At 36.8% G+C, this 19,538-nt stretch overlaps 2 protein-coding genes across 8 annotated transcripts in view; one reads left to right on the plus strand and one right to left on the minus strand.

The window, feature by feature from the left end:
- Nucleotides 1-137: 137 nt before the first annotated feature.
- On the plus strand, nt 138-6,795 carry LOC111874881 (charged multivesicular body protein 2a). Of its 2 annotated transcripts, none has more exons than XM_023870738.2 (5): nt 138-241; nt 2,239-2,422; nt 2,702-2,877; nt 3,672-3,806; nt 5,155-6,795. In XM_023870738.2, exons 2-5 carry the CDS (start codon nt 2,249-2,251, stop codon nt 5,363-5,365), a joined length of 696 nt encoding a protein of 231 aa, XP_023726506.1. In that variant the 5' UTR covers nt 138-241; nt 2,239-2,248; the 3' UTR covers nt 5,366-6,795. The 2 variants fall into 2 exon arrangements, with proteins under 2 accessions (XP_023726506.1, XP_023726507.1); XM_023870739.2 differs by lacking the exon at nt 138-241 and adding an exon at nt 271-375.
- A 4,275-nt stretch (nt 6,796-11,070) lies between these two features.
- LOC111874843 (ETS homologous factor) overlaps nt 11,071-19,538 on the minus strand; it is a 96,917-nt gene continuing 88,449 nt past the window's right edge. For 5 of the 6 annotated variants that reach the window (XM_033755631.1, XM_033755632.1, XM_023870680.1 and 2 more), the window contains 3 exons: nt 19,058-19,156; nt 16,190-16,385; nt 11,071-12,460 (listed from right to left, as the gene is read on the minus strand). In XM_033755631.1, the coding sequence (XP_033611522.1) occupies nt 12,349-12,460; nt 16,190-16,385; nt 19,058-19,156 (407 nt within the window). In that variant the 3' untranslated portion in view covers nt 11,071-12,348. Of the gene's footprint in view, nt 12,461-16,189; nt 16,386-16,433; nt 16,630-19,057; nt 19,157-19,538 lie in introns of all 6 variants that reach the window. The other variant, XM_023870679.1, reaches the window with a different exon arrangement.

Consider the following 19,538-nt stretch of genomic DNA (forward strand, 5'->3'; position numbering starts at 1 on the left):
AGTTGTAACTCGAACGCGTTCTAGAATCGAGCAATACTGAGCGGAACATCACAGAAAAGTACGAACAGTATCTAGCATATGATGGTATATCGTATATATACAATCACAGCGACCGCAATGAAGTGAAGTAGAAGCGAGAGGTGAGAGGGGGTGAGGAGCGTGAGGAGTGTGGATAGTAAGGAAGGGAGTGTGAATTAGTTGTAGGCATACACGATATTTATCAAATCAAGCTTTTGATAAGGTACTGTTGCTTTTAAATTGTGTTATACATGACATTTTAACCTACCTAATTAAATAAAAATTTGCACAAAACTGTGAACTGTTATTGCAGGTAGTGTGACGGTTCGAAATTTTCAAGCCTTTAGCCGAAATAAGGTATAATCCAGCATTTAGTTAAGACGGTGATGTTATGCTTAGTAACGTGTTGGATTTATAGAAATAATTATTTGAGTAGATTTAATTGAGAGTGGCAAAGGTAAAGCTAGGTCTGTTTCATGGTGGTGACAAGTTACACACGTTGACAGGATTGACATGTCCATAACTTGGCGAATAAGAATAATTTGTGGCATTTAATATTCCATATTTATTTCGGTATTAAATTTATGGCTTAAACCTATGAACACATTTGCTACAAGCTTAAGAATCATATAGCAATTCACCAGAGCAACAGTTTGTGGCATGTCGATATATGAAGTGACAACCACTTGTTGAACTGTTCTATAAATATTTATTACAGTTGCCAGTATACACAGACGAACTTGAAGAATTTAAAGTCATTGGCTTATTTATTACTGTTTGACAGTTATGGTCTTGTTTATTTTGGGGCGTCCTCTCTCACAAGAGGACGGGTCTGTCACTTGTATATGCTGCTGGCCCATGCCAGCGCAGTCTTTCTCAGTTCCAAGTCCCTTAGGACTTGTGAACATATTTTACTGTCTCAGATTTGAGACATCCCTTTTCGTCACCTCTTATGACTCGCACAGTCACAGTGGAGGTGTTCGACCCCACCTCCACGTGTGTAGAACTGTCAACTCAGAACTCCCACTCAATGTATCTTCTTATTTAACCTTGAGTCAGACATGTCACTTTCTGTATTGTTGTAGGCTTTACCTAGCACCAGCTGTTTACTCAGCCATTGCCGAGCAGCAAATGGTTCCTAGCTTGTGATTGGCTAGCGCCCAGTCTACTGTGGGTGCTTCCCACAGTCACATATTGTTGTAGACCTTACCTAGCAATGAATTTACTCGCCATTGCTAAGCAGTGATACTTGAGTTGTCAGAGCTGAAGTAGTTAGGACAGTATTGAGCCACTCACACGTGTGAAGGCGGGGTCGAATACCTCCACCGTGACCCTGCGAGTTGTAGGAGGTGACGAAAAGGGAAGTCTCAAATCTGAGACAGTAAAATATGGTCATGAGTCCCAAGGGACTTGTACCCCAGAAAGACCGTGCTGGCAAGGGCCAGCAGCATATACAAAAGACAGACCCATTTTCTTGTCAGAGAGGGCACCCCACAAAATTAAGACCGTAACTGTCAAATGGTAGTAATTAATATCTGATGGGGCTCGATACCAAGACTGACTGACTGACTGACTGACTGACTGACTGACTGACTGATTGACCGACCGTCAGTCGCAATGTGACTTTGACTTTGGAAGTTTACAGTTCTAGTTCAGTGTTATGTTTCAATACAATGTTCAAGGTGTTACAGAGTTCACTATTGTTATAATTCTTCTTCAATTCTTCAAACTCAGGTTCGTCTGTATATACTGTGCAACTATAATAAATATTTGTGGGAACTGCCCACATTCAAGCAAATGTGACAACGCAAGTATCATTGCTTAGCAACAGCGAGTAAACAGCGGTTGCTAGGCAAAGTGAGTAAACAGCTGTTGCTAGGCAAAGCCTACAACAATACAGACAGTAACATGTTTTCTAGGTTATGTAAGAAGATACATTGAGTGGAAGTTTACAGTTCTGGTTCAGTGTTCAGGGAGTTCACTATTGTTATTATTATTCTTCAATTCTTCAAACTCAGGTTCATCTAGGTATACTGTACAACTCTAATAAATATTATAGAACAGTTCAACAAATGGTTGTCTCTTCATATAATGACATCCCACATTGGTGACCCCAATGTGATTCGGACACATTAGAACAGTTCAACAAGTGGTTGTCTCTTCATATAACGACATCCCACAAACTCTTTCGCTGTAGGAATTATTATTCTTTTATTTCAGTTCAAGCACAATGCCATTAGAATGGCTTTTTGGCAAACGTATGACACCAGAGGAGATGTTGCGCAAAAATCAGCGTGCACTAAACAAGGCTATGAGAGATCTCGACCGTGAAAGAGCACGCATGGAACAGCAAGAAAAAAAGATTATCACAGATATAAAGAAAATGGCTAAAGAAGGACAAATGGTTTGTATAAATGTTATATGAAATTATGCCCATAGGCAAGAAGTTGTTTCTTATAGTACCAATGATTTATAATTTCCCTCTACATTTGGGTTGAAACATATAGACAAAATTGGCTATCAGTGAACACTTAATGGTATCATAAAGGATAACTTAAATTTTATTAAAACCCATAGACAAATTTCTTCTTTCGCCTTTCAGTTTCACCTCTGCTAGTTTAGTATGAAACCTTTCAGTACCTGCATAAGCATGATTGGAAGTTACATTGTTTTACTGTTTCAGGATGCTGTAAAAATAATGGCCAAGGACCTTGTGAGAACACGTCGATATGTAAAAAAATTTATGCTCATGAAAGCTAATATTCAAGCAGTTTCTCTTAAAATACAGACCCTCCGATCACAAAATGCAATGGCACAAGCTATGAAAGGTGTAACAAAAGCAATGCAGAATATGAACAGGCATGTATATCGTCATTATAACAAATGTTTAAATGAAAGAATATCCTTATTTTGTAAGTGTTAAAAATAATATATCAGGTTTCATGAAGCAGAATTTCTCATCACCTGGGGTGGCATTAGGCTTGCATCAGCCCCGGTGATTGGACGCTTTCCACTCCTTTTCCAGAGGGCATGAAACAACCAAAGTGTACACTCTTTTGCGTTGTAACATAATGCAGTCCAGAAAAACTCGTCATGCTGGTTTCTTGCTTTGCTTTTTCTTTTGCCCTGAAGATGGAGGTAACATTTTCCTCTGAAACATCAGTTGACTTTCAGCAGACTACATGGTGTTACATCCTAAAAGACTGAACTCTGCACCGATGTGAGAACCTCAAATCCTACACAGGTAGATGTTTACTGACATTTTGAGTGATGTGCTACTTCCATCCTCAAGGTTGAGAGTAAACCAACCAAGGAAAAACTGATCTAGTGAGAGAGGACCAGCACCATGAGCAAACCTGTAGGAGTAAGGAGAACAATGGAAGGATCCTAAAGAATGTCAGTAAATGTCTTGTCAGACTACACGGTAGAGAGTATTCATCATACTGTTTAACACTGTGTAGTCCAAGATACAGCCAGCATCATTAAATAAACCATAATCATGCTTGGATCTCCTGGGTGGTCTCTTCCTTTCAGGTTTTCCAATCCTGTCTCATCATTCATGATTGAATAAGAAAATTTTTAAATTCCCAATTATGTAATTTTGTCTTCTAAGTTCTTAAGATTTTTATTGGTTTGTGTTGGACATGTTTTAGGCAACTGAACTTGCCTCAGATTCAGAGAATTCTTCAAGAATTTGAAAAACAGTCAGAGATAATGGACATGAAAGAAGAAATGATGAATGATGCCATTGATGATGCAATGGAAGATGAAGGTGATGAAGAAGAAAGGTATTTCCCTGCTAAATTTCCTTATTTTATACACAGACATAGAACCTCCCTTTACCAACACATGCTGGGTAACCTGCTTCAAATTGTTGTGCTTATCCTTGGAAAATTTATCATTGAAACTATATCTTTGAAATAAATTTCATCCTGTAATACAGGAAGGCTGGAGAATTACACAGTTTGGCTGACACTCTGTGTCATTAATAAAATAGTGTTATTAGATGAGAAAGAAAATATTTTGCAGTTTTGTGAGGGAACACAGCAGAGACGTGGAAGAAAATGTCTCATGAGGCTGATGACTTATGCAGGATTCATTCCCAGTGTCTCCTGGATTATCATCATAGATGCAGTTTGTTTGTGTCCTGCATTTCTGTAATGGGGACTTTAATATTTATGGAAAAGAAAAATATGGTCAGGGATTTGCATTTTAGCCTCAGTCTGAATGTAAAAGTGAGTGGAATTGTTAAGCAGCTAGTAAATTTGAGTAATGTTTTTGTATCCCCAGGAGAGAATATTTATCATTACCAACATCTGTGCATTTGTATTACACTGTATTTAATCAGATCTCCCATGCAGAAAATCACTCAAGAATTAATATTTTAACCAACGTATTTAAAATTTTGAAGTTGAGAAAAAGTAAACTTTATACATTTTTTATGTTCCTGCATCAATTCTATATCAATAATTACTCATTTGTACATTATTTTCCCATGAAATAGTTGAATGCTTCTTATTGCCAATCACTACACAAGATGGGCTGTAAATGTTGTTACATCTACACTTTTGTAACAATGTAAATTTCATAAAATCTCAATTACAGATTTTATGGTTCCAAACATGCTAAACAGCCTAGTATAATAGCCAAAGAAACTGAAGTAACTATGCTTAACACAGCAGAATGGTAACTTCAATACAAATATATAAGCATAGTGATCTATATGTTTAAATTAGTCTGTTTGTTAGGTTTGAAACAAGTCACTTTCCTTTTTTAAGATATCAATAGCTTGGAGGCTAAATGGGTAGAGTATGTGTTTGAAATGTAGAAGACAAAGAATGTATGCAGAATTTTGGGTTAAACCACTTATAAAATATCAGTTTTAAAGGTTGAAAAGAAGGGAGGACAGCACTGAGTGGGATCTCAGTAATAGTGACAATGAGAAGTGGATGGAATTAGCTCAGGACCATGTGCAACACCAGACTTTTTTATTAGCAACAAACCTTTAGATTCTGCTACCATTGTCAGTTAACAAGAGACTGAAGGATGAAGGCTGGCTTCATACTGGGACACCATTTTACCAAGGTCATTCACCTTTTGTGACGGCAGAACTGAGAGTTCATTTTTGTGTTTCAGTGATGCTGTTGTGTCACAAGTACTGGATGAGCTAGGCCTGCAGCTTACAGACCAGTTGTCTGGCTTGCCACAAGCATCAGGTTCCTTAGCAGCAAGCGGAGCAAAAGCACCAGCCATGGCCGCAGCTGCAGGCGGTGGCGGTGGTGCAGGAGCCATCAATGATGCAGATGCTGACCTCCAGGCTCGGCTTGACAACTTAAGGAGAGAGTAGCAGCAGCAGGGTTGGCTACTAATACAGAGCTCAGTGACTCCTTCATTTGGTCCCTTGGGAGCAAAAGTAATGAAACTGTATTCATCAATATAAACCAGTTTTAAGGAAACACTCCACTTTTAAGTTGATTAAAAATTGGTTAAGTATTTAAGAGCATAACAAGCAGTAGTGTAGAAGATGCTGGGAAACCAGCAAACACAAATTCACTTATTAAACTTTTAACACAAATAATAGTTTAATATTTACATTTTCCTGCCCCTCCTTCCCTCCCTCCCTGCTTAATACATTATGAACTAAACTGCTATTCAGTTACACCTCAAATAAGCTGCTCTTAGTGTTAGTGGTTTCATGTTTCCTTCCTAGAATTTTGTCAAGGCTTGATGGCATAATGAACATAACAGCAAAGATGAAACTACTGGATATCTGCTAGAATTCCTTCTAGAATTAAATATTTACTTACACAAGATCTGAAATTTTCACAGCAAATAAATGCACTAAAATCTTCTCAGGTGAATGGCCACATCAGATTACATTGCCAACTTACATTTTTTAACTGTATTTTAATATAGCAGAATAGTAACTGAAAGCTGAGTTTGGATGCCTGAAGGAAACAAAGCGAACAGTACTTACTAGAGAGTACAGTCTTCTGGAATATGATGCTGTGTAGTCTGGTAGAAATTCACTAATATTTCAGAGGAATACTGCCCCCCTCTCTTCTTCAGGGTTGAACAGTAAGTGAAGCAAGCTGAGCTCTGTTGGTTGCTTGACTGACTTACTTTTCAAGGCTGAAGATGGGGGCAGTGAATTCCTCTTAAATGGTGGTAAACTTCTAACAGGCTACATGCAGTCACATGCCACAATTTAATACTGTTCATAGTTAACTTATGTGAAAACCTCAGATGTAATGATACTTTTGTTCCCAAGGCTTTAACATTTTTACTTATCTCTCCTAAATTAGAGCATTAGTTGCTGTTCCCCCCCCCCTTCCAGCTTTAAATTCTTAGGACTTCTCAGCACTGTGGGCCTATCATTGCCTTGAGGGATTAGGAAGCAACTTCCATTTACAGTGGGTTTCTTCAGAATCTGATTCTTGTTGGTAACAAATTTTGATTGTGCCAGTGTATTTATTTTATATGCCTTTTTGTGAGAAAAATGGCCAATTCAGGTAATTATTCATACTTACTGTATGAAAATTGCTTATTAGGCACTTCACATTCTTCAGTCCTTGTCAGGGGCTGTTATACAATAACAGAAGACTGAACTGTTATGTGTTACTTAGATACTGTATTGCTGTAGTAATATGGCTGTTATGCTGAAATATCGGTATATGGACAATTATGACATAAAACGAGATCCGTGTGAATTGTTACATTCATTGCCGTCCCCTCCCCTTTTTTTTCCTTGGCACTACAGCCCCAGTGGGCCTAGGCCTACCTCCATGAACTTCTCCATGAACTTCGGTTTTTATAGATCTTACACGTTCGGTAGGACTCCTTGGGTGGGTGATTAGCTCGTCGCAAGGCCTCTACCTGTACACAGACACAGAAGAACGCACACACACAAACTAAACATCCATGCCCTGAGTAGGATTTGAACCACTGATCCTGGTTTCCAAGCAAGCGAAGACAGTACATGCCATAGACCACTCGGCTGCCGTGACTGGCACTGTCCCCATTAGTCTTCTTTTTATATAAAAAGAACAATTTTCCTCTAAATTGATGTAAATACTGTCAGGTATTACTTGCTTAATGTTTTGCAAATTAACCTAGATTTGTGGTAAATTTAACTACCCAGTTGCTGGTTACTTACAAGACGATTGATTATATTTTAGCATAAGAGTTTAGCATCTTGTATATTGTGTGATGGCTTTGAAATGTGTGATGCTAGAGTTATGGTGACTGAAATAAAATGGTTTACTTTTAAAGTTCAGAACATGTGAGCAGTATTAACCGTTTATCTTCTGTGTCTCACTTTCATCCACACTTGGGCCCAGCTTACACAACATGTAGTTGTTTACAATATAAATCTCATTATCACCAAGTTAAAATCCAGCTGTCAACACTGTAGCAGCAGATTTAAATCCCCTGTTACCAGATGTTAAAAGGTTAAGGAACCTCTTCTCCTCCCAAGAAAGTTTCGTTCCCTATTGCATGAATTAACATGCACACACATGTAAATTATGTGATGGCAGTGAATTTATAAAAACAAAAATATAATTTTTAAGAAATATATGTATTATTTTGTGAAGTTTATGTAAAAACTTTTAAAAATTCTCCTTTTGTAATATATGCTTCTGCAAAACAATATAGAATAATACTGTAATATATTTACTAAATGACTGAATAAATGTTATAGTCTCCTTAATAACCTTTAGATATCCCGCTTCAACAAAACTTCCTTCCCTGTGACATATAAGCCAACATACCAAGTTTACCCAGTCCTACCCCACACCACAAATAAAAGAAACTTCTACTTTAATGCTATGAAAATTGAGGTGGCAGGTTCCTCTGAAATGTTGGTCCCATCTATTAAACTACATGCCACTGAATACAATAACACTGACCTTAAAATTGTCTTGTAGACAAGAATGGAAGCCTACAAATTACAGTGTAACAGTTTTAACTCCTTTTTTTTTTTAGTGTGAGTTATTTAAAAGTGCCATCACTAGTTCTACCATATGGCACTAAATGGTACGATGATGAAAATAGTTTGGAAGGAATTGGTCATGGCCTACCCAAGATACTATCCCAGAATTTGTCTAGAGGGACTGTGGAAACACCTCTCAGTATAATCAGCAGGGCCCGGATTTTGATGACCTAAAAGTATTTTAAAAATGGCCGAAAATCTAGAAAAATTATCTAAAAGTTTAAAAACGACCTCAAATGTATCATGTCAAGGAAAATCTACTGATTGTTTTAAAATGTATTTTTCATCTTTATTAACACTGTGAACTCAATGTTACTCTTAAGTTCGTCCCTGTTTTTATGTTGAAAACTAAGCAATGTATGATTGAATTTGAAGCTAAATGTTTTAATATGATTTTTTCTACTGCGTTGGAACGCTTATCGAATGTACATTTTTTTTTTCCTTGGCACTACAGCCCCAGTTGGCCTAGTCCTACCTCCATTCACTTCGGTTTTTCTAGATCTTGCACGTTCAGTAGGACTCCTTTGGCGGGTGATCAGCTTGTCACAAGGCCTCTACCTGTACACAAACTAAACATCAATGCCCTGAGTGGGATTCGAACCCACGGTCCCGGTTTCCAGACGAGTGAAGTATATGCCTAAGACCGCTCAGTTACCATGACCGGCATCAAATGTACATATATGGTATATATTCCAGTATTTTAAGTTCCACCTCATTTAGAGTTGCAATAGATGACAGTCAACATGCGCAGATTCTCGAAGATGAGTGAAAGTCTATTGTCTGATAGCACATTCTTGTACTTGGAGGAACTCCTTTCCACACCTGCAGACACAATGGGAGCGTACCTGAAGTGTACCAATCACCAGCAGTAAGTTCCTCTTCAATATTGAAAGTTCTGACGTGCACTCTGTCAGAATTTGAGAAATGCTGCATAATGTTTTGTAACCCTAGTTTTTATCTAGAACATGTTTAATTTTTCTTGACACCATTTTACTAATGTCCCCTGATACTTTCTCCAAATCACTGGCTATTTTTTTCACCAGAGCGAGCGAATCTTCTAGCATTGCTCCTTTCTCCTGTAAGCATTTGATTCCTTCCATCAAGGAACTGAAATTTGCCTTTATGAAGGCCAGCTGCCCTTCCGTTTCACTGCACAACAACTGTTCCTGAGCAGCTTCATTTGCCCTTGCTTCCTCAGTCTTCAATGAATCTGCAATGTTTTTCACTACCTGAAAATGATCACAATAGTAAATTGTAGCATCAATCCATGTTCCCCATCTTGTGATGATGGGTTCTGAGGGCAGTGGAACACCAGGAGCCATAGATTTAAATTGTTTTGTACGAGCTGGAGCCTTAACAAAAACCTTTGTCCACACCATGACAGCATTCACTTGAGGAAATCTTGATCTCACTTCCTCTGTCACACTATACAGTGCATGTGCTAGGCAAGTAACATGCACCAATTTCATATAAAACGACTTTATTGACTTGCCTGCTTTTAAAATATATGGGGCAGTATCGGTCACAAAAACCAAGTCGTCATGTTGTGTACTCCCTGGCCACAGTAAAAACATCAACCTGTCAAAGAGTTTACAAATTGTGGAATAATTAACGGATTGTAAGCAGAAATACTTCACTTGGTACATAAATTTCCAAGGTTCCAATGATGACACTTGCCACGTAGCGAGCTTCCATATCACAGGTCTCATCAATAGAAATGAAAATCTTCTTCCCATGCACTTTATTCCTAATCATTTCCAGGATATTGTTGTAGAACTTGGAAAGGAAGTGGATTCATCTGGGATAAAACGACGACAAATCACTTCCAGAAAATTTTTCAGTTTTCATTGTTCAGAGCCCAAAACGGAATATTTGTGGGCACCAGAGCATCACACAGATCAGTGAAAACATCGGATGACTTATTTATGCCTTCGCACTGCTCGTATAAGCTTGTTGTGGCCGATATGTTGTACTGTGAATCTTTTTTCTGCTGCTAATTTTGTGTGACACATCTTACAGTATAAAATGTTACCGTCAGTTGAAAATATATCATCTCCAAATTCAGCCATAATCTGCTTTAAATGACAAGATTTAGATGGCTTTGCTTTAGGCATCGTAATAAAATGAATCACTCTAGTGCAACACAGAACTGAACTTTTCATACTGAGAACCTTTCGTCAACTTTATCTTTGTCCATATGATCAAGGACGAGAAACTGAGGACAGACGGAGTTTTATTGAGCAACAACGTCATAAAAAGTGAGGGATTATGGCTAGAAATATTCCTCTGCACAGAACTTGGAAAGGGCCACAGTGTGACTAACCGCTGCCAGCTTAAAATGTTTTATATGTAACGTCAGCTCTTTCCACAAAACGAACGAAAAGGATGGGACAGGATTACTTCTTATTCCATACTGTGGAAGCAGGTATTTGGGGTGCAGCTGCAGGCTGCCTTTGTAGAGGTAGGAGAATGAGAAAGAACACTTTACTTGCATGTTAATCACATTTATGAAAACATATGAAGAAAAATCCCCTAAAATGACAAAAGATTACCCTTAAAAGTACAAAAATTTACTGAAAAAAAGGACCTAAAAATTTAAGAATTATGAAAAATGACCTAAAAAAGTTAAATTTCTGTAACCAGCAGCTCATCTCTGGGATTTATATATTTATGGGCATCGAATAAGATACAAAGAGAAAAATATGAAATGTCATCAAAATCTTGGCCCTGATAATCATTTGCAGACAGGTAACTGATTATACTGAGAGGTGTTTTCTGGTTCAGGATACTATCCCGGAATTTGACAACAGGGACTGTGGAGAACCAGAAAATACCTCAGTATAACCTGACCTGGCTGAGATTCAAACCAAACAACCTTAGAATGCAAGTCTACAGAATTACTACACCAACCCATATGGTAATACTACAGGTACAAAACCGATGGTCCAGTAGCGATTTCACCGAATCGTTTCTTCTTCACATATTTACCATATTAATATCTTGATTCATATTCGGTAAAGAACAAGAACTCCTGAAGGTCAAATAGAAGAAAAGCAATGTTATATTAGAATATGTTTATTAGGAACAGCCACTGTCAATTTGTATTTCTTATTGATACAGTACATATGACTATCATCACATTCCATAACATACATCAAACGATTCCGGTAATACACTAGTTAACACTTTTACTGGTACAATACTAAACTCAATCAGGTGTCCAAATAAACTTTAAAATATAAAATTAACTTCAAAATATAAAATAAACATTTCTGTGATGTATTTATAAAATAAAATCATATCTTATGTTTAAAGCATACAATAATAAAATTCTTAAAATCATGTATAAAAAAGATACTGCACATATTTTATATATATATACCGATGAAGTATAATTTCTGTGAAACACATCTGAAACATGTATAACCTCTGATACTACACAGTTATAATGTTCTGAAACCACCACTCAATACTGTTAACTGCATCAAAAATTACCAGGACAATAGAAACAAAGCGTTATTTAATCCACAGCATTACATACTGCTCTGTTGACACTGAATGGTCAAATTTTTTCCACGTTTCATATAAACTAATTTTGTGAGGATAATGAAGACAAATATTATTATGAAATGATTACGCATCATCTATAACATGGAATTCATTTAATTTTTGATAAACCGTTGATAGATATTTTTAATACATACGTGGGCAAAAAGAGCTTCTGTTACATGAGTTACTTTTGACTATCCATACCCAGTTTTAAATAAATTGCCAACATAACTTTCATGCTCATATACAAAGTTACAACTTCATGGCATTTTTATTGACTGGTGTCTTATGTTGCTTTTGACTAACACTTTCTGAGGACTACTAATCAACAACCTGAGAATATTTCACAAAACTGCACTTCATTTGGATTTGTGCTGTATGCTGCATGTAGCAGACCATAATCTGAGAACGCTGTTGATCCACTTGTACTTAAAACCTTCAATTCCACTAAGTCCGGATACACACATACTATAAATTTAAGTGCTCTCAATAGTATGCTGTCTGTAGCATATTACCATTAATGAATTATCTTGATCTTCTTCTGTTAAGGGAGAAAAACAGGTTACATTCAGCCATGAAGCCCTAAAATTATAGCACAAAGTGTCCCTTTGTGACTTCCAGCAATTCAGTGTCTTATAATTACTTGCTTTGCCAACAGACTTCCCATACAGCCACTCCATCGCATCCAAATAAACTTAGTTTCCATTTTTAAGCGAAGTTCAAATCACATAATTTTTCAGTACTACCCATAATGAAATGAGCACAGAAATATATCACTGTCAAGTCATTTACACCCTGAAGTTTGGGTTTTGTGTGTGCCACCCTGTTGCGGATGGTCCAAATTTGTACACCAGCCTCCGGCCCAAAACAGGCAACAATACTTTGCTTCTGTAGTAGTACCTGTAAACACCAACAATATGCATTACCTGCTGTGTTTGAACCTGTGTTCAGTTAGAGTTCACATGTGGAAAAAAAAATGTGAACTGCCTCTGGTCTTACTTGTGGAACTCAAGTTGAATACTGAAATGCCTACTTTAAAGATGAGCATAAAACAATGCCTCCAGGCCACATTTTTGCATCAGGTCACAACCCTAATGTTAACACCTAGATTAATTTCAAAAAATGCCTTTCAATAAAAATGAAAAGAATCATACAAGAAAAAACGTTTCATCATATGCATGTGTTCAATATGGCAATTCAAAAGATTTCCATCACTGGTAAAATTGGACTAATATCTTACTGATTTTTCTAATAGCAGTAATATAACCACTGCTCACATGATGGATTCTCCTAACAAGTACACTGTCTTAGGCTCTGTTGATAACAATACAAAGTTTCAAACCACATTTAAAACAAAGCTTGAATAGAATACTGTGTGTTCTAAATTCAAAGAACTATGCATGTGTTAGGAAAGTTAGGTGTAATAGGTTTATTGTTATAATTAACCTAGAAGCTTATCAATGCATACATTAGGTAAGTTGAAAGAATCATAATACAAAATTTCAGTTACACCACATGCAAAAGCAAAGCAAAAGTGACATTCGCTTTTGTACAGTGCTACACAGTGAATCTTATACATGTGACTTCAGAACATTACACAAAATTCATTTTTGAATACATAAACAGACTTTACTACCAACATTAATATGAACAGAATGGCCAAACAACATGAGGGGAGGACAGGAAACTACGTCAGAGAGGAAGTGTAACAGCTCAAAGGAGATGTGAAAGTAGTCAATCTGACTTCATTTTATGGCTTCAGCAAAATTTCCAACATCTTCCCGTCATTTCTCTAGTTCTGAAAATTCCTGATGCACATAGCACATATCCTCAACAACAAAAACAAGTCTGGGGTATCTGATTATCATCATCTGTAGACCCTTGCTCATGTAAGTGCTCATTCTCCCAGAAACCTAATTTATTCAACCCATAAAACCATGCTAACATGCAGAAACAATGTATTACAAGCAATTCTAAATGCATTCTACAAGCAAAGATGAGATTAGATAAACTTCAGCACCTGGCTGTATTTCTTATCCCATCATGGGGTTACTTTTTGCAGGGAAGCGCCAACCCAGGGCTGCTGGACCAAACTTACAGACCAACTTCTTGGGGTACCGACCTGTTTTGGGAACAGGGTCGGGGATTCAGGTAGCATAATTATTCCTAGAAATAAGAATTCCGACCATATCGCTACTGCACTTACGAGTTCTATACGCAATCATAAAGAACGCCCCAACACTCCTACTTGGAAGTGGGGGGAAGTTATGCACTGTGCATTCTCAAATGCTGTATTCCAAACTATAACACACTGGTCCTTTCTTGCAGCAATTTAATATCTAATTGCGGAAGCGTTTACTGGCTTATTACACTGTTGTTATATTTCAGAACACTTGGCATTAACTGTAATTTATACATCAATAATGTAAGTAATTATTCAGTAGTACATTATATTTAAAACCATATTTCTTGGTGCAGTCATTAAATAACACACTTCAGCTGCTGACTGAATTTTGGCCCTACATATTTAAGTACCTGTAGTTTACATTGGTAACAGAATGTTTCTGGAACAAACTCTTAAGAAATTATCACTGCCATTTAAAACTTTGTCTCTTATGAGCTCTGAGAAGTTAAAAATGGGGAGGGGTAAACTGGTATTCGACCCTATGCCACATACTGGGCACCAATTAACAGTCTTCAATGCATGAGGATACATTCAGATCTTGATTCCATCTTGAAATGCCTTACAAAGGAGTGGCAAAATCTAATTTCTCTCCATAGATTCAACATTCCTGCTCAACTACTCACTGTAGAGAAATGAGATTTGGTATTTTAACAGTTTTTAACTCCACATGGAGTAAACCTGCTAACATCTTTGTTCTGCACCTTTGGAAGAAGAACATGGGCCTATGTTTGGCTTGGTTGACGATTACGAGGTGACTTTTCGCACTGCAGAGAGTTAACATTATGTGAAGCTAAAATACTGCCATGATACTATGCACAGCCAGCTTTGGTCTGATTGGCTATCAATCCACAGTAAATACCCAGGTTACAGACCTCAGGCAATCACACCACAAATGCAGACGCATTACATCATCCACTCCTTCTAGAATGTTCCATATATGAAGTGTCCCCAAGGTCAAAGAAATTCTCAAGCTCTTAAAACTTCCCAAAATTTTGCATCATGTTGTGCAACTCTCTACACAGCGCCTACCTCGCGATTTGACTGCCTCATATTCCATCATACCACTTGGATAATGTGTAATTAAAATGAAAGCATTATTATTCAGACGTAATTAAATTAAAATATGTATATGTAAATATGGAGGTAAGACGGACAATCAGTTATAATATAAAGCCTGTTCAGACCTGCCACATATCCTCTGCTGAAAGCACTGCACCACATTACAGAACAAAAAATTTGTAGTAGCTTGAAAACGGCATTACATCTTGAATAAGTTGCATAAAACTCAGGTTTCTCTCACTAACTGAACTCCAACTCAAATCCCTTGAAGTGTTTATTTTCTATAGTCATTATCTCCATATGCCTATGAATCTAATGCTACTCCCTAGACAAATTAGAGTGCAATGTCTCTATAAAAGAATGTATGGTGATATTGCAATGTGAGAACTGATATGAAGAGTATACTATGCAAAGTCTTCGAGCAAAGTAATAGCACATACCCATGCTACCTCCAAGCTCTCTACAGGATGCAAACTTCACACGTCAGATATTTAAGGTTATATGTACCCACCACAAGCCACAATGTTTCAGCATTGTTTAATGATTAGAAAATGTTAATTACAGAATATGGATAATGTACTTTCAAATACCACCTCATACAATATGTATTTAAAATAGTAAGTACACAAGCATTTCATGTTTGTTTTGGGCTACACCCTTCGGAACAGTAAAAGAAATTGAAAAAAAAAAAACAGGATTATAATAGAAAGTACATAAGCATTTCATGATTGTTTTGGGATACACCCTTTGGGGCTGTAAAAAAATTGAAAAAACCACGAAATTACAAATAATTACAAGTTTAAAACAGAATTTACAAAATCTACATACATGGAAAATAATCAAATAGCAAAGGTAGAAAATGACACATAAATGGAAGACCATGAGTATTTACTATCTGCAGTTTATAGAGGACTGAAGTTTGTCTGGAATATATCCCATTTATATTTGTAACTATTAGAACATGCAATGGTGGAAAACTGTTTCACTTCTAACGAATATATTTTAATAGATGCACAAATAATACCCTTTTGCTGTTGCAATATAATGAATAAACCTATGTCACTGTACCTAACTTTGCGAACATATAAAAGTGGTTTAGTCTCAGTGAAAAAATTAAAAAAGCATTTGAAACCATGCACCCTCTTAAAAGTCACCGGTATAAAAATATCATATGTACATGCCACAACTCTGCAAAACTGATACAGAAATTACTTCAAAATGCATGCCAGTTGGTTTATGAACACAAAATAACCTGCAATCTACAAAACACTGAATGCCATATCAGTCCAATCACAACAGCTTTCAGGCTCAAGTATGCAAATATCGATCATGTGTCAGACACCAGGTAGACCATGCTACTTAAAAAAAAAAATAAAATGGCTTACCTCATCGCACGGCTGAGCTTCTCGTATGTCATTTTAGGGTTATCTTTGCGTGAACCCCACAGTTTCGCAACCTTCTCACTACGCACAAATCTAAAAACACCTTCTTCATAGTTTTCCCAACAAATTAAGCTTGGACAGTAGTCTCGATTCAGAAGCAAATCCCTAATAAATTCCCATAACCTTCCAGTCTTCTTTTCTGTTTAAATAAAAAACGATATTAAAATCAAAAAGTAAAATGGCTTACCTCATTGCACGACTGAATTTTTCGTATGTCATATTAGGGTTCTGTTTTCGGTCTCCCCACAGTTTTGCAACCTTGTCACTACACACAAGTCTAAAAACCCCTTCTTCATGGTTTTCCCAGCAGATTAAGCTTGGGCAGTATTCTCGATTCAGAAGCAAATCTCTAATAAATTCCCATAACCTTCCAATCTTCTTTTCTGTTTAAATAAAGAATATTACATTAGAATTCCAAACAGGTCGACCATCAGGTTCAGGTATGTTTATAGGCACCCAGAAGATGAACCATTGTTACCACTTTTTCTTTTGCTGTTAGAGCTGTTACCAATTTCAACACCTATGCTTCTATTACTCATTCTGGTTATTCCTGCTCACTAGAGATAGTATCAAGCCAACGTCCACACCATATGAGAGGGACACACTCAGTGATCTAGCAGTTTGGTTGCTAGACAACCCACATATGATGTAAATGTGGAAATGTTGAAGAAAAAAAAGAGGCTAACCTTACATGCTTCAAATACAAAATGTTCAAGGTCCAACAAATCAGCTCACCATTACCTATACTGACAGCTTACTATGTGAGGCAGAAATTCTGAAACTCTGCAACACAATGACCTAAAATAATACATAAATTCAATGTAACCCTCCCCAACTCTGCTGGTCAGTGAAAAAGTGCAGTTCTGCACATTGCTGAATGTGGGTTATCAGGCAGTACAGTAACACCAGGTACCTAAATAGCTTTCCACCCTCCCTACATCTATAAGAAACTATAAAATGTTCCTGCACAGTCACATAAAAAATCATCAAATGTTCTGCTGGCTGCAGCTTCATTTTCTGAAAGCTCTGATACTATGATACTAAGTCTCACAACTTGCCAAATTGTTATTTGGCTCCAGCTATATTTTACGTAATTCTTGAGCATTTTGTGACACTTCTTGAAGTAGGTCCTGATACCTGGGACAAGACAACCCTCAGTTTGAGACACCATATAGTAAGGAAAATTATCCGATTAACTTTAACATAAATTTAACTTACAAATACATACTAGTGGTTGCTCACGGTACACAAATTTTATTAGTGTTTACATAAAATCAGTCTTTCTGCACCTGGAAAACTATCTCAACTGTCCCCTTGGCATTTATGAAATGTACTGGAGGTTATTGTGTAGTTTCGTGACATTCTTTTGCTTCTGGAGCATTTCCCCTCAAATTTTAAGCATAAAATTTCAGTACAATCATAATGTTCTCCCCCCAGTATGAGACTATAATAAAGATTTTAAAAGAACTTTACTTAAAGCTGTATCCTCCAATGTCAACCATTTAAAGCTGAAATTACTTTTTCAATAAAGAAAAATGTTCAATCGGTACTTATTATTATAACATTTATCAGTTCAATAAATCAGCAACACTATGTTAATGGTCATACAAACTGTGTTCAGGAGTTAAGAATCGGTATATAACTTCACATACATACAAATGATAATGAATACATATGTACTACTAAATACACTTCTTAAGTCATTAACATGATGATAAATCCAGGGAAATATGTCATCATGCTTGAAGGCATGGGGAGTGAAAGTACAGCTCTTTGCTTACAAAACCTCAGCTTCTTGCCCTTGCTGTTTTACCCCTAGAGAATGAACCTCCAGTAACCTATAAATAGAAGGCTGGATGCAGGCAGTGCGGATGTTGTAGAGTAGATAAAAAAAAAATCCCTTGATCCTGCCGTAAATCGAACCCTAACATTTTGTGTCTCCGATTCACAGCCTTGTCAGTATATTAAATGACCTATCCTGGCCCACATAAATGATGTAAAAACAATATTACTTGCTGCAATGTCACAGCACCACCATGTATGCCTTAGAGAGAGGGTTTCCTTCAACACAGTATTCCACATAATATGCATATCAGTTAACAATAATTCTCACCGATTCCCATTGTCAAAAACTCCTCTTGGATGCACAGGTTAGCCTTCATGTCATACACATGTCATGTACATATTTCTAAATGTTCAAGGTTAACTGGATGCATGTCTTACTAATAAAGGTTACTCCTGTTTAATTTTCTTCAGTTGGCACAATGTTACATATTATTCGTTTTATCTTTGAACAAAAACTTGCTTACAAGCTTGTTATCTCCTGTCAGGTTACATGTAGTAGAAACTAGCGTAAAACCGTTGTCCCTTTGACAACAGTGGTATCCTGAGAAAAGCACACACTAACTGCCCTGCTGAAAGTACTGGTAACAATTCCATCAATTGAAGTCATTTTAACAAAGTGTCATGAGCTTATTGTGCACTTCAAGTTATACAGACTCTCCTCCTAAGGCAGGGCTTCCAAGATTTGGCCTGCCAGTGGAATTCACAAGCCCCTTAGCCAAAAAAAAAATAAAACATACTCATATTATAGCTGATGTTCTGCTGACATTTAGCCTAGCCCTGAATTTCTGACATGTAACTGTTATGATCCTGTGTTTAATAACAGCTTCTGAACCGAAATTTGTCTATAGTTAATGCCAGAGGAAATTTTAGATTATATGCATTTCAAAGTCTGAAGAGAAAACCATGTTCATTTTTGAAATATAACACACACTACAGAAAATATTACTCATTTACTACTAAAATTACCTGGTTTCTTACTCCTACGTCCAGCTATGCGAGGCCGTCCTGGTGGTCTCTTTGTTGGTACATTTGGTACTGAAACATTCATTCCACCTTCGGATTCGTCTGCAAGTAGGAAATGTCTATACATGACCATTTATATAAATAAAGAAGCTGTTGTGTTCTAAAATTAGACAAACATGGAGGAAAAACAAAAGTATAATGGATCAGCACATAAGCCAAAAAAGAAAAAAAAGAGATTTAAAAGAAACATAAGGACAGATATACTGCATAACATTTTCATACTAAATTTAAGAATCAGAATATTACCCTACACAAGAGTTTCAATATTTATCTCATATTACTGTTAGGGAAGCAAATGTTGGTGGTTAAAATGTACTGCACAAGTACCTCTGTATGGAGAATAATGTAAAAAAACTGTTAGTGGGAAAGTCATTCCAAAAGCAACAACTGGGAAAACCGAAGAAAGAGAAAAGAAAACCTCATG

This window comes from Cryptotermes secundus, unplaced genomic scaffold (genome assembly GCF_002891405.2).
Source record: "Cryptotermes secundus unplaced genomic scaffold, Csec_1.0 scaffold160, whole genome shotgun sequence".
Taxonomy (NCBI): Eukaryota; Metazoa; Arthropoda; class Insecta; order Blattodea; family Kalotermitidae; genus Cryptotermes; species Cryptotermes secundus.

What these genes read in the sequence shown, in the direction of transcription:
- LOC111874881 (XM_023870738.2), top strand. Translation starts at nt 2,249, where the DNA reads ATGCCATTAGAATGGCTTTTTGGCAAACGTATGACACCAGAGGAGATG. An exon ending in TGGCTAAAGAAGGACAAATG is followed by an intron (nt 2,423 to 2,701) that starts GTTTGTATAAAT and finishes TTACTGTTTCAG; the next exon opens with GATGCTGTAAAAATAATGGC. An exon ending in GCAATGCAGAATATGAACAG is followed by an intron (nt 2,878 to 3,671) that starts GCATGTATATCG and finishes GACATGTTTTAG; the next exon opens with GCAACTGAACTTGCCTCAGA.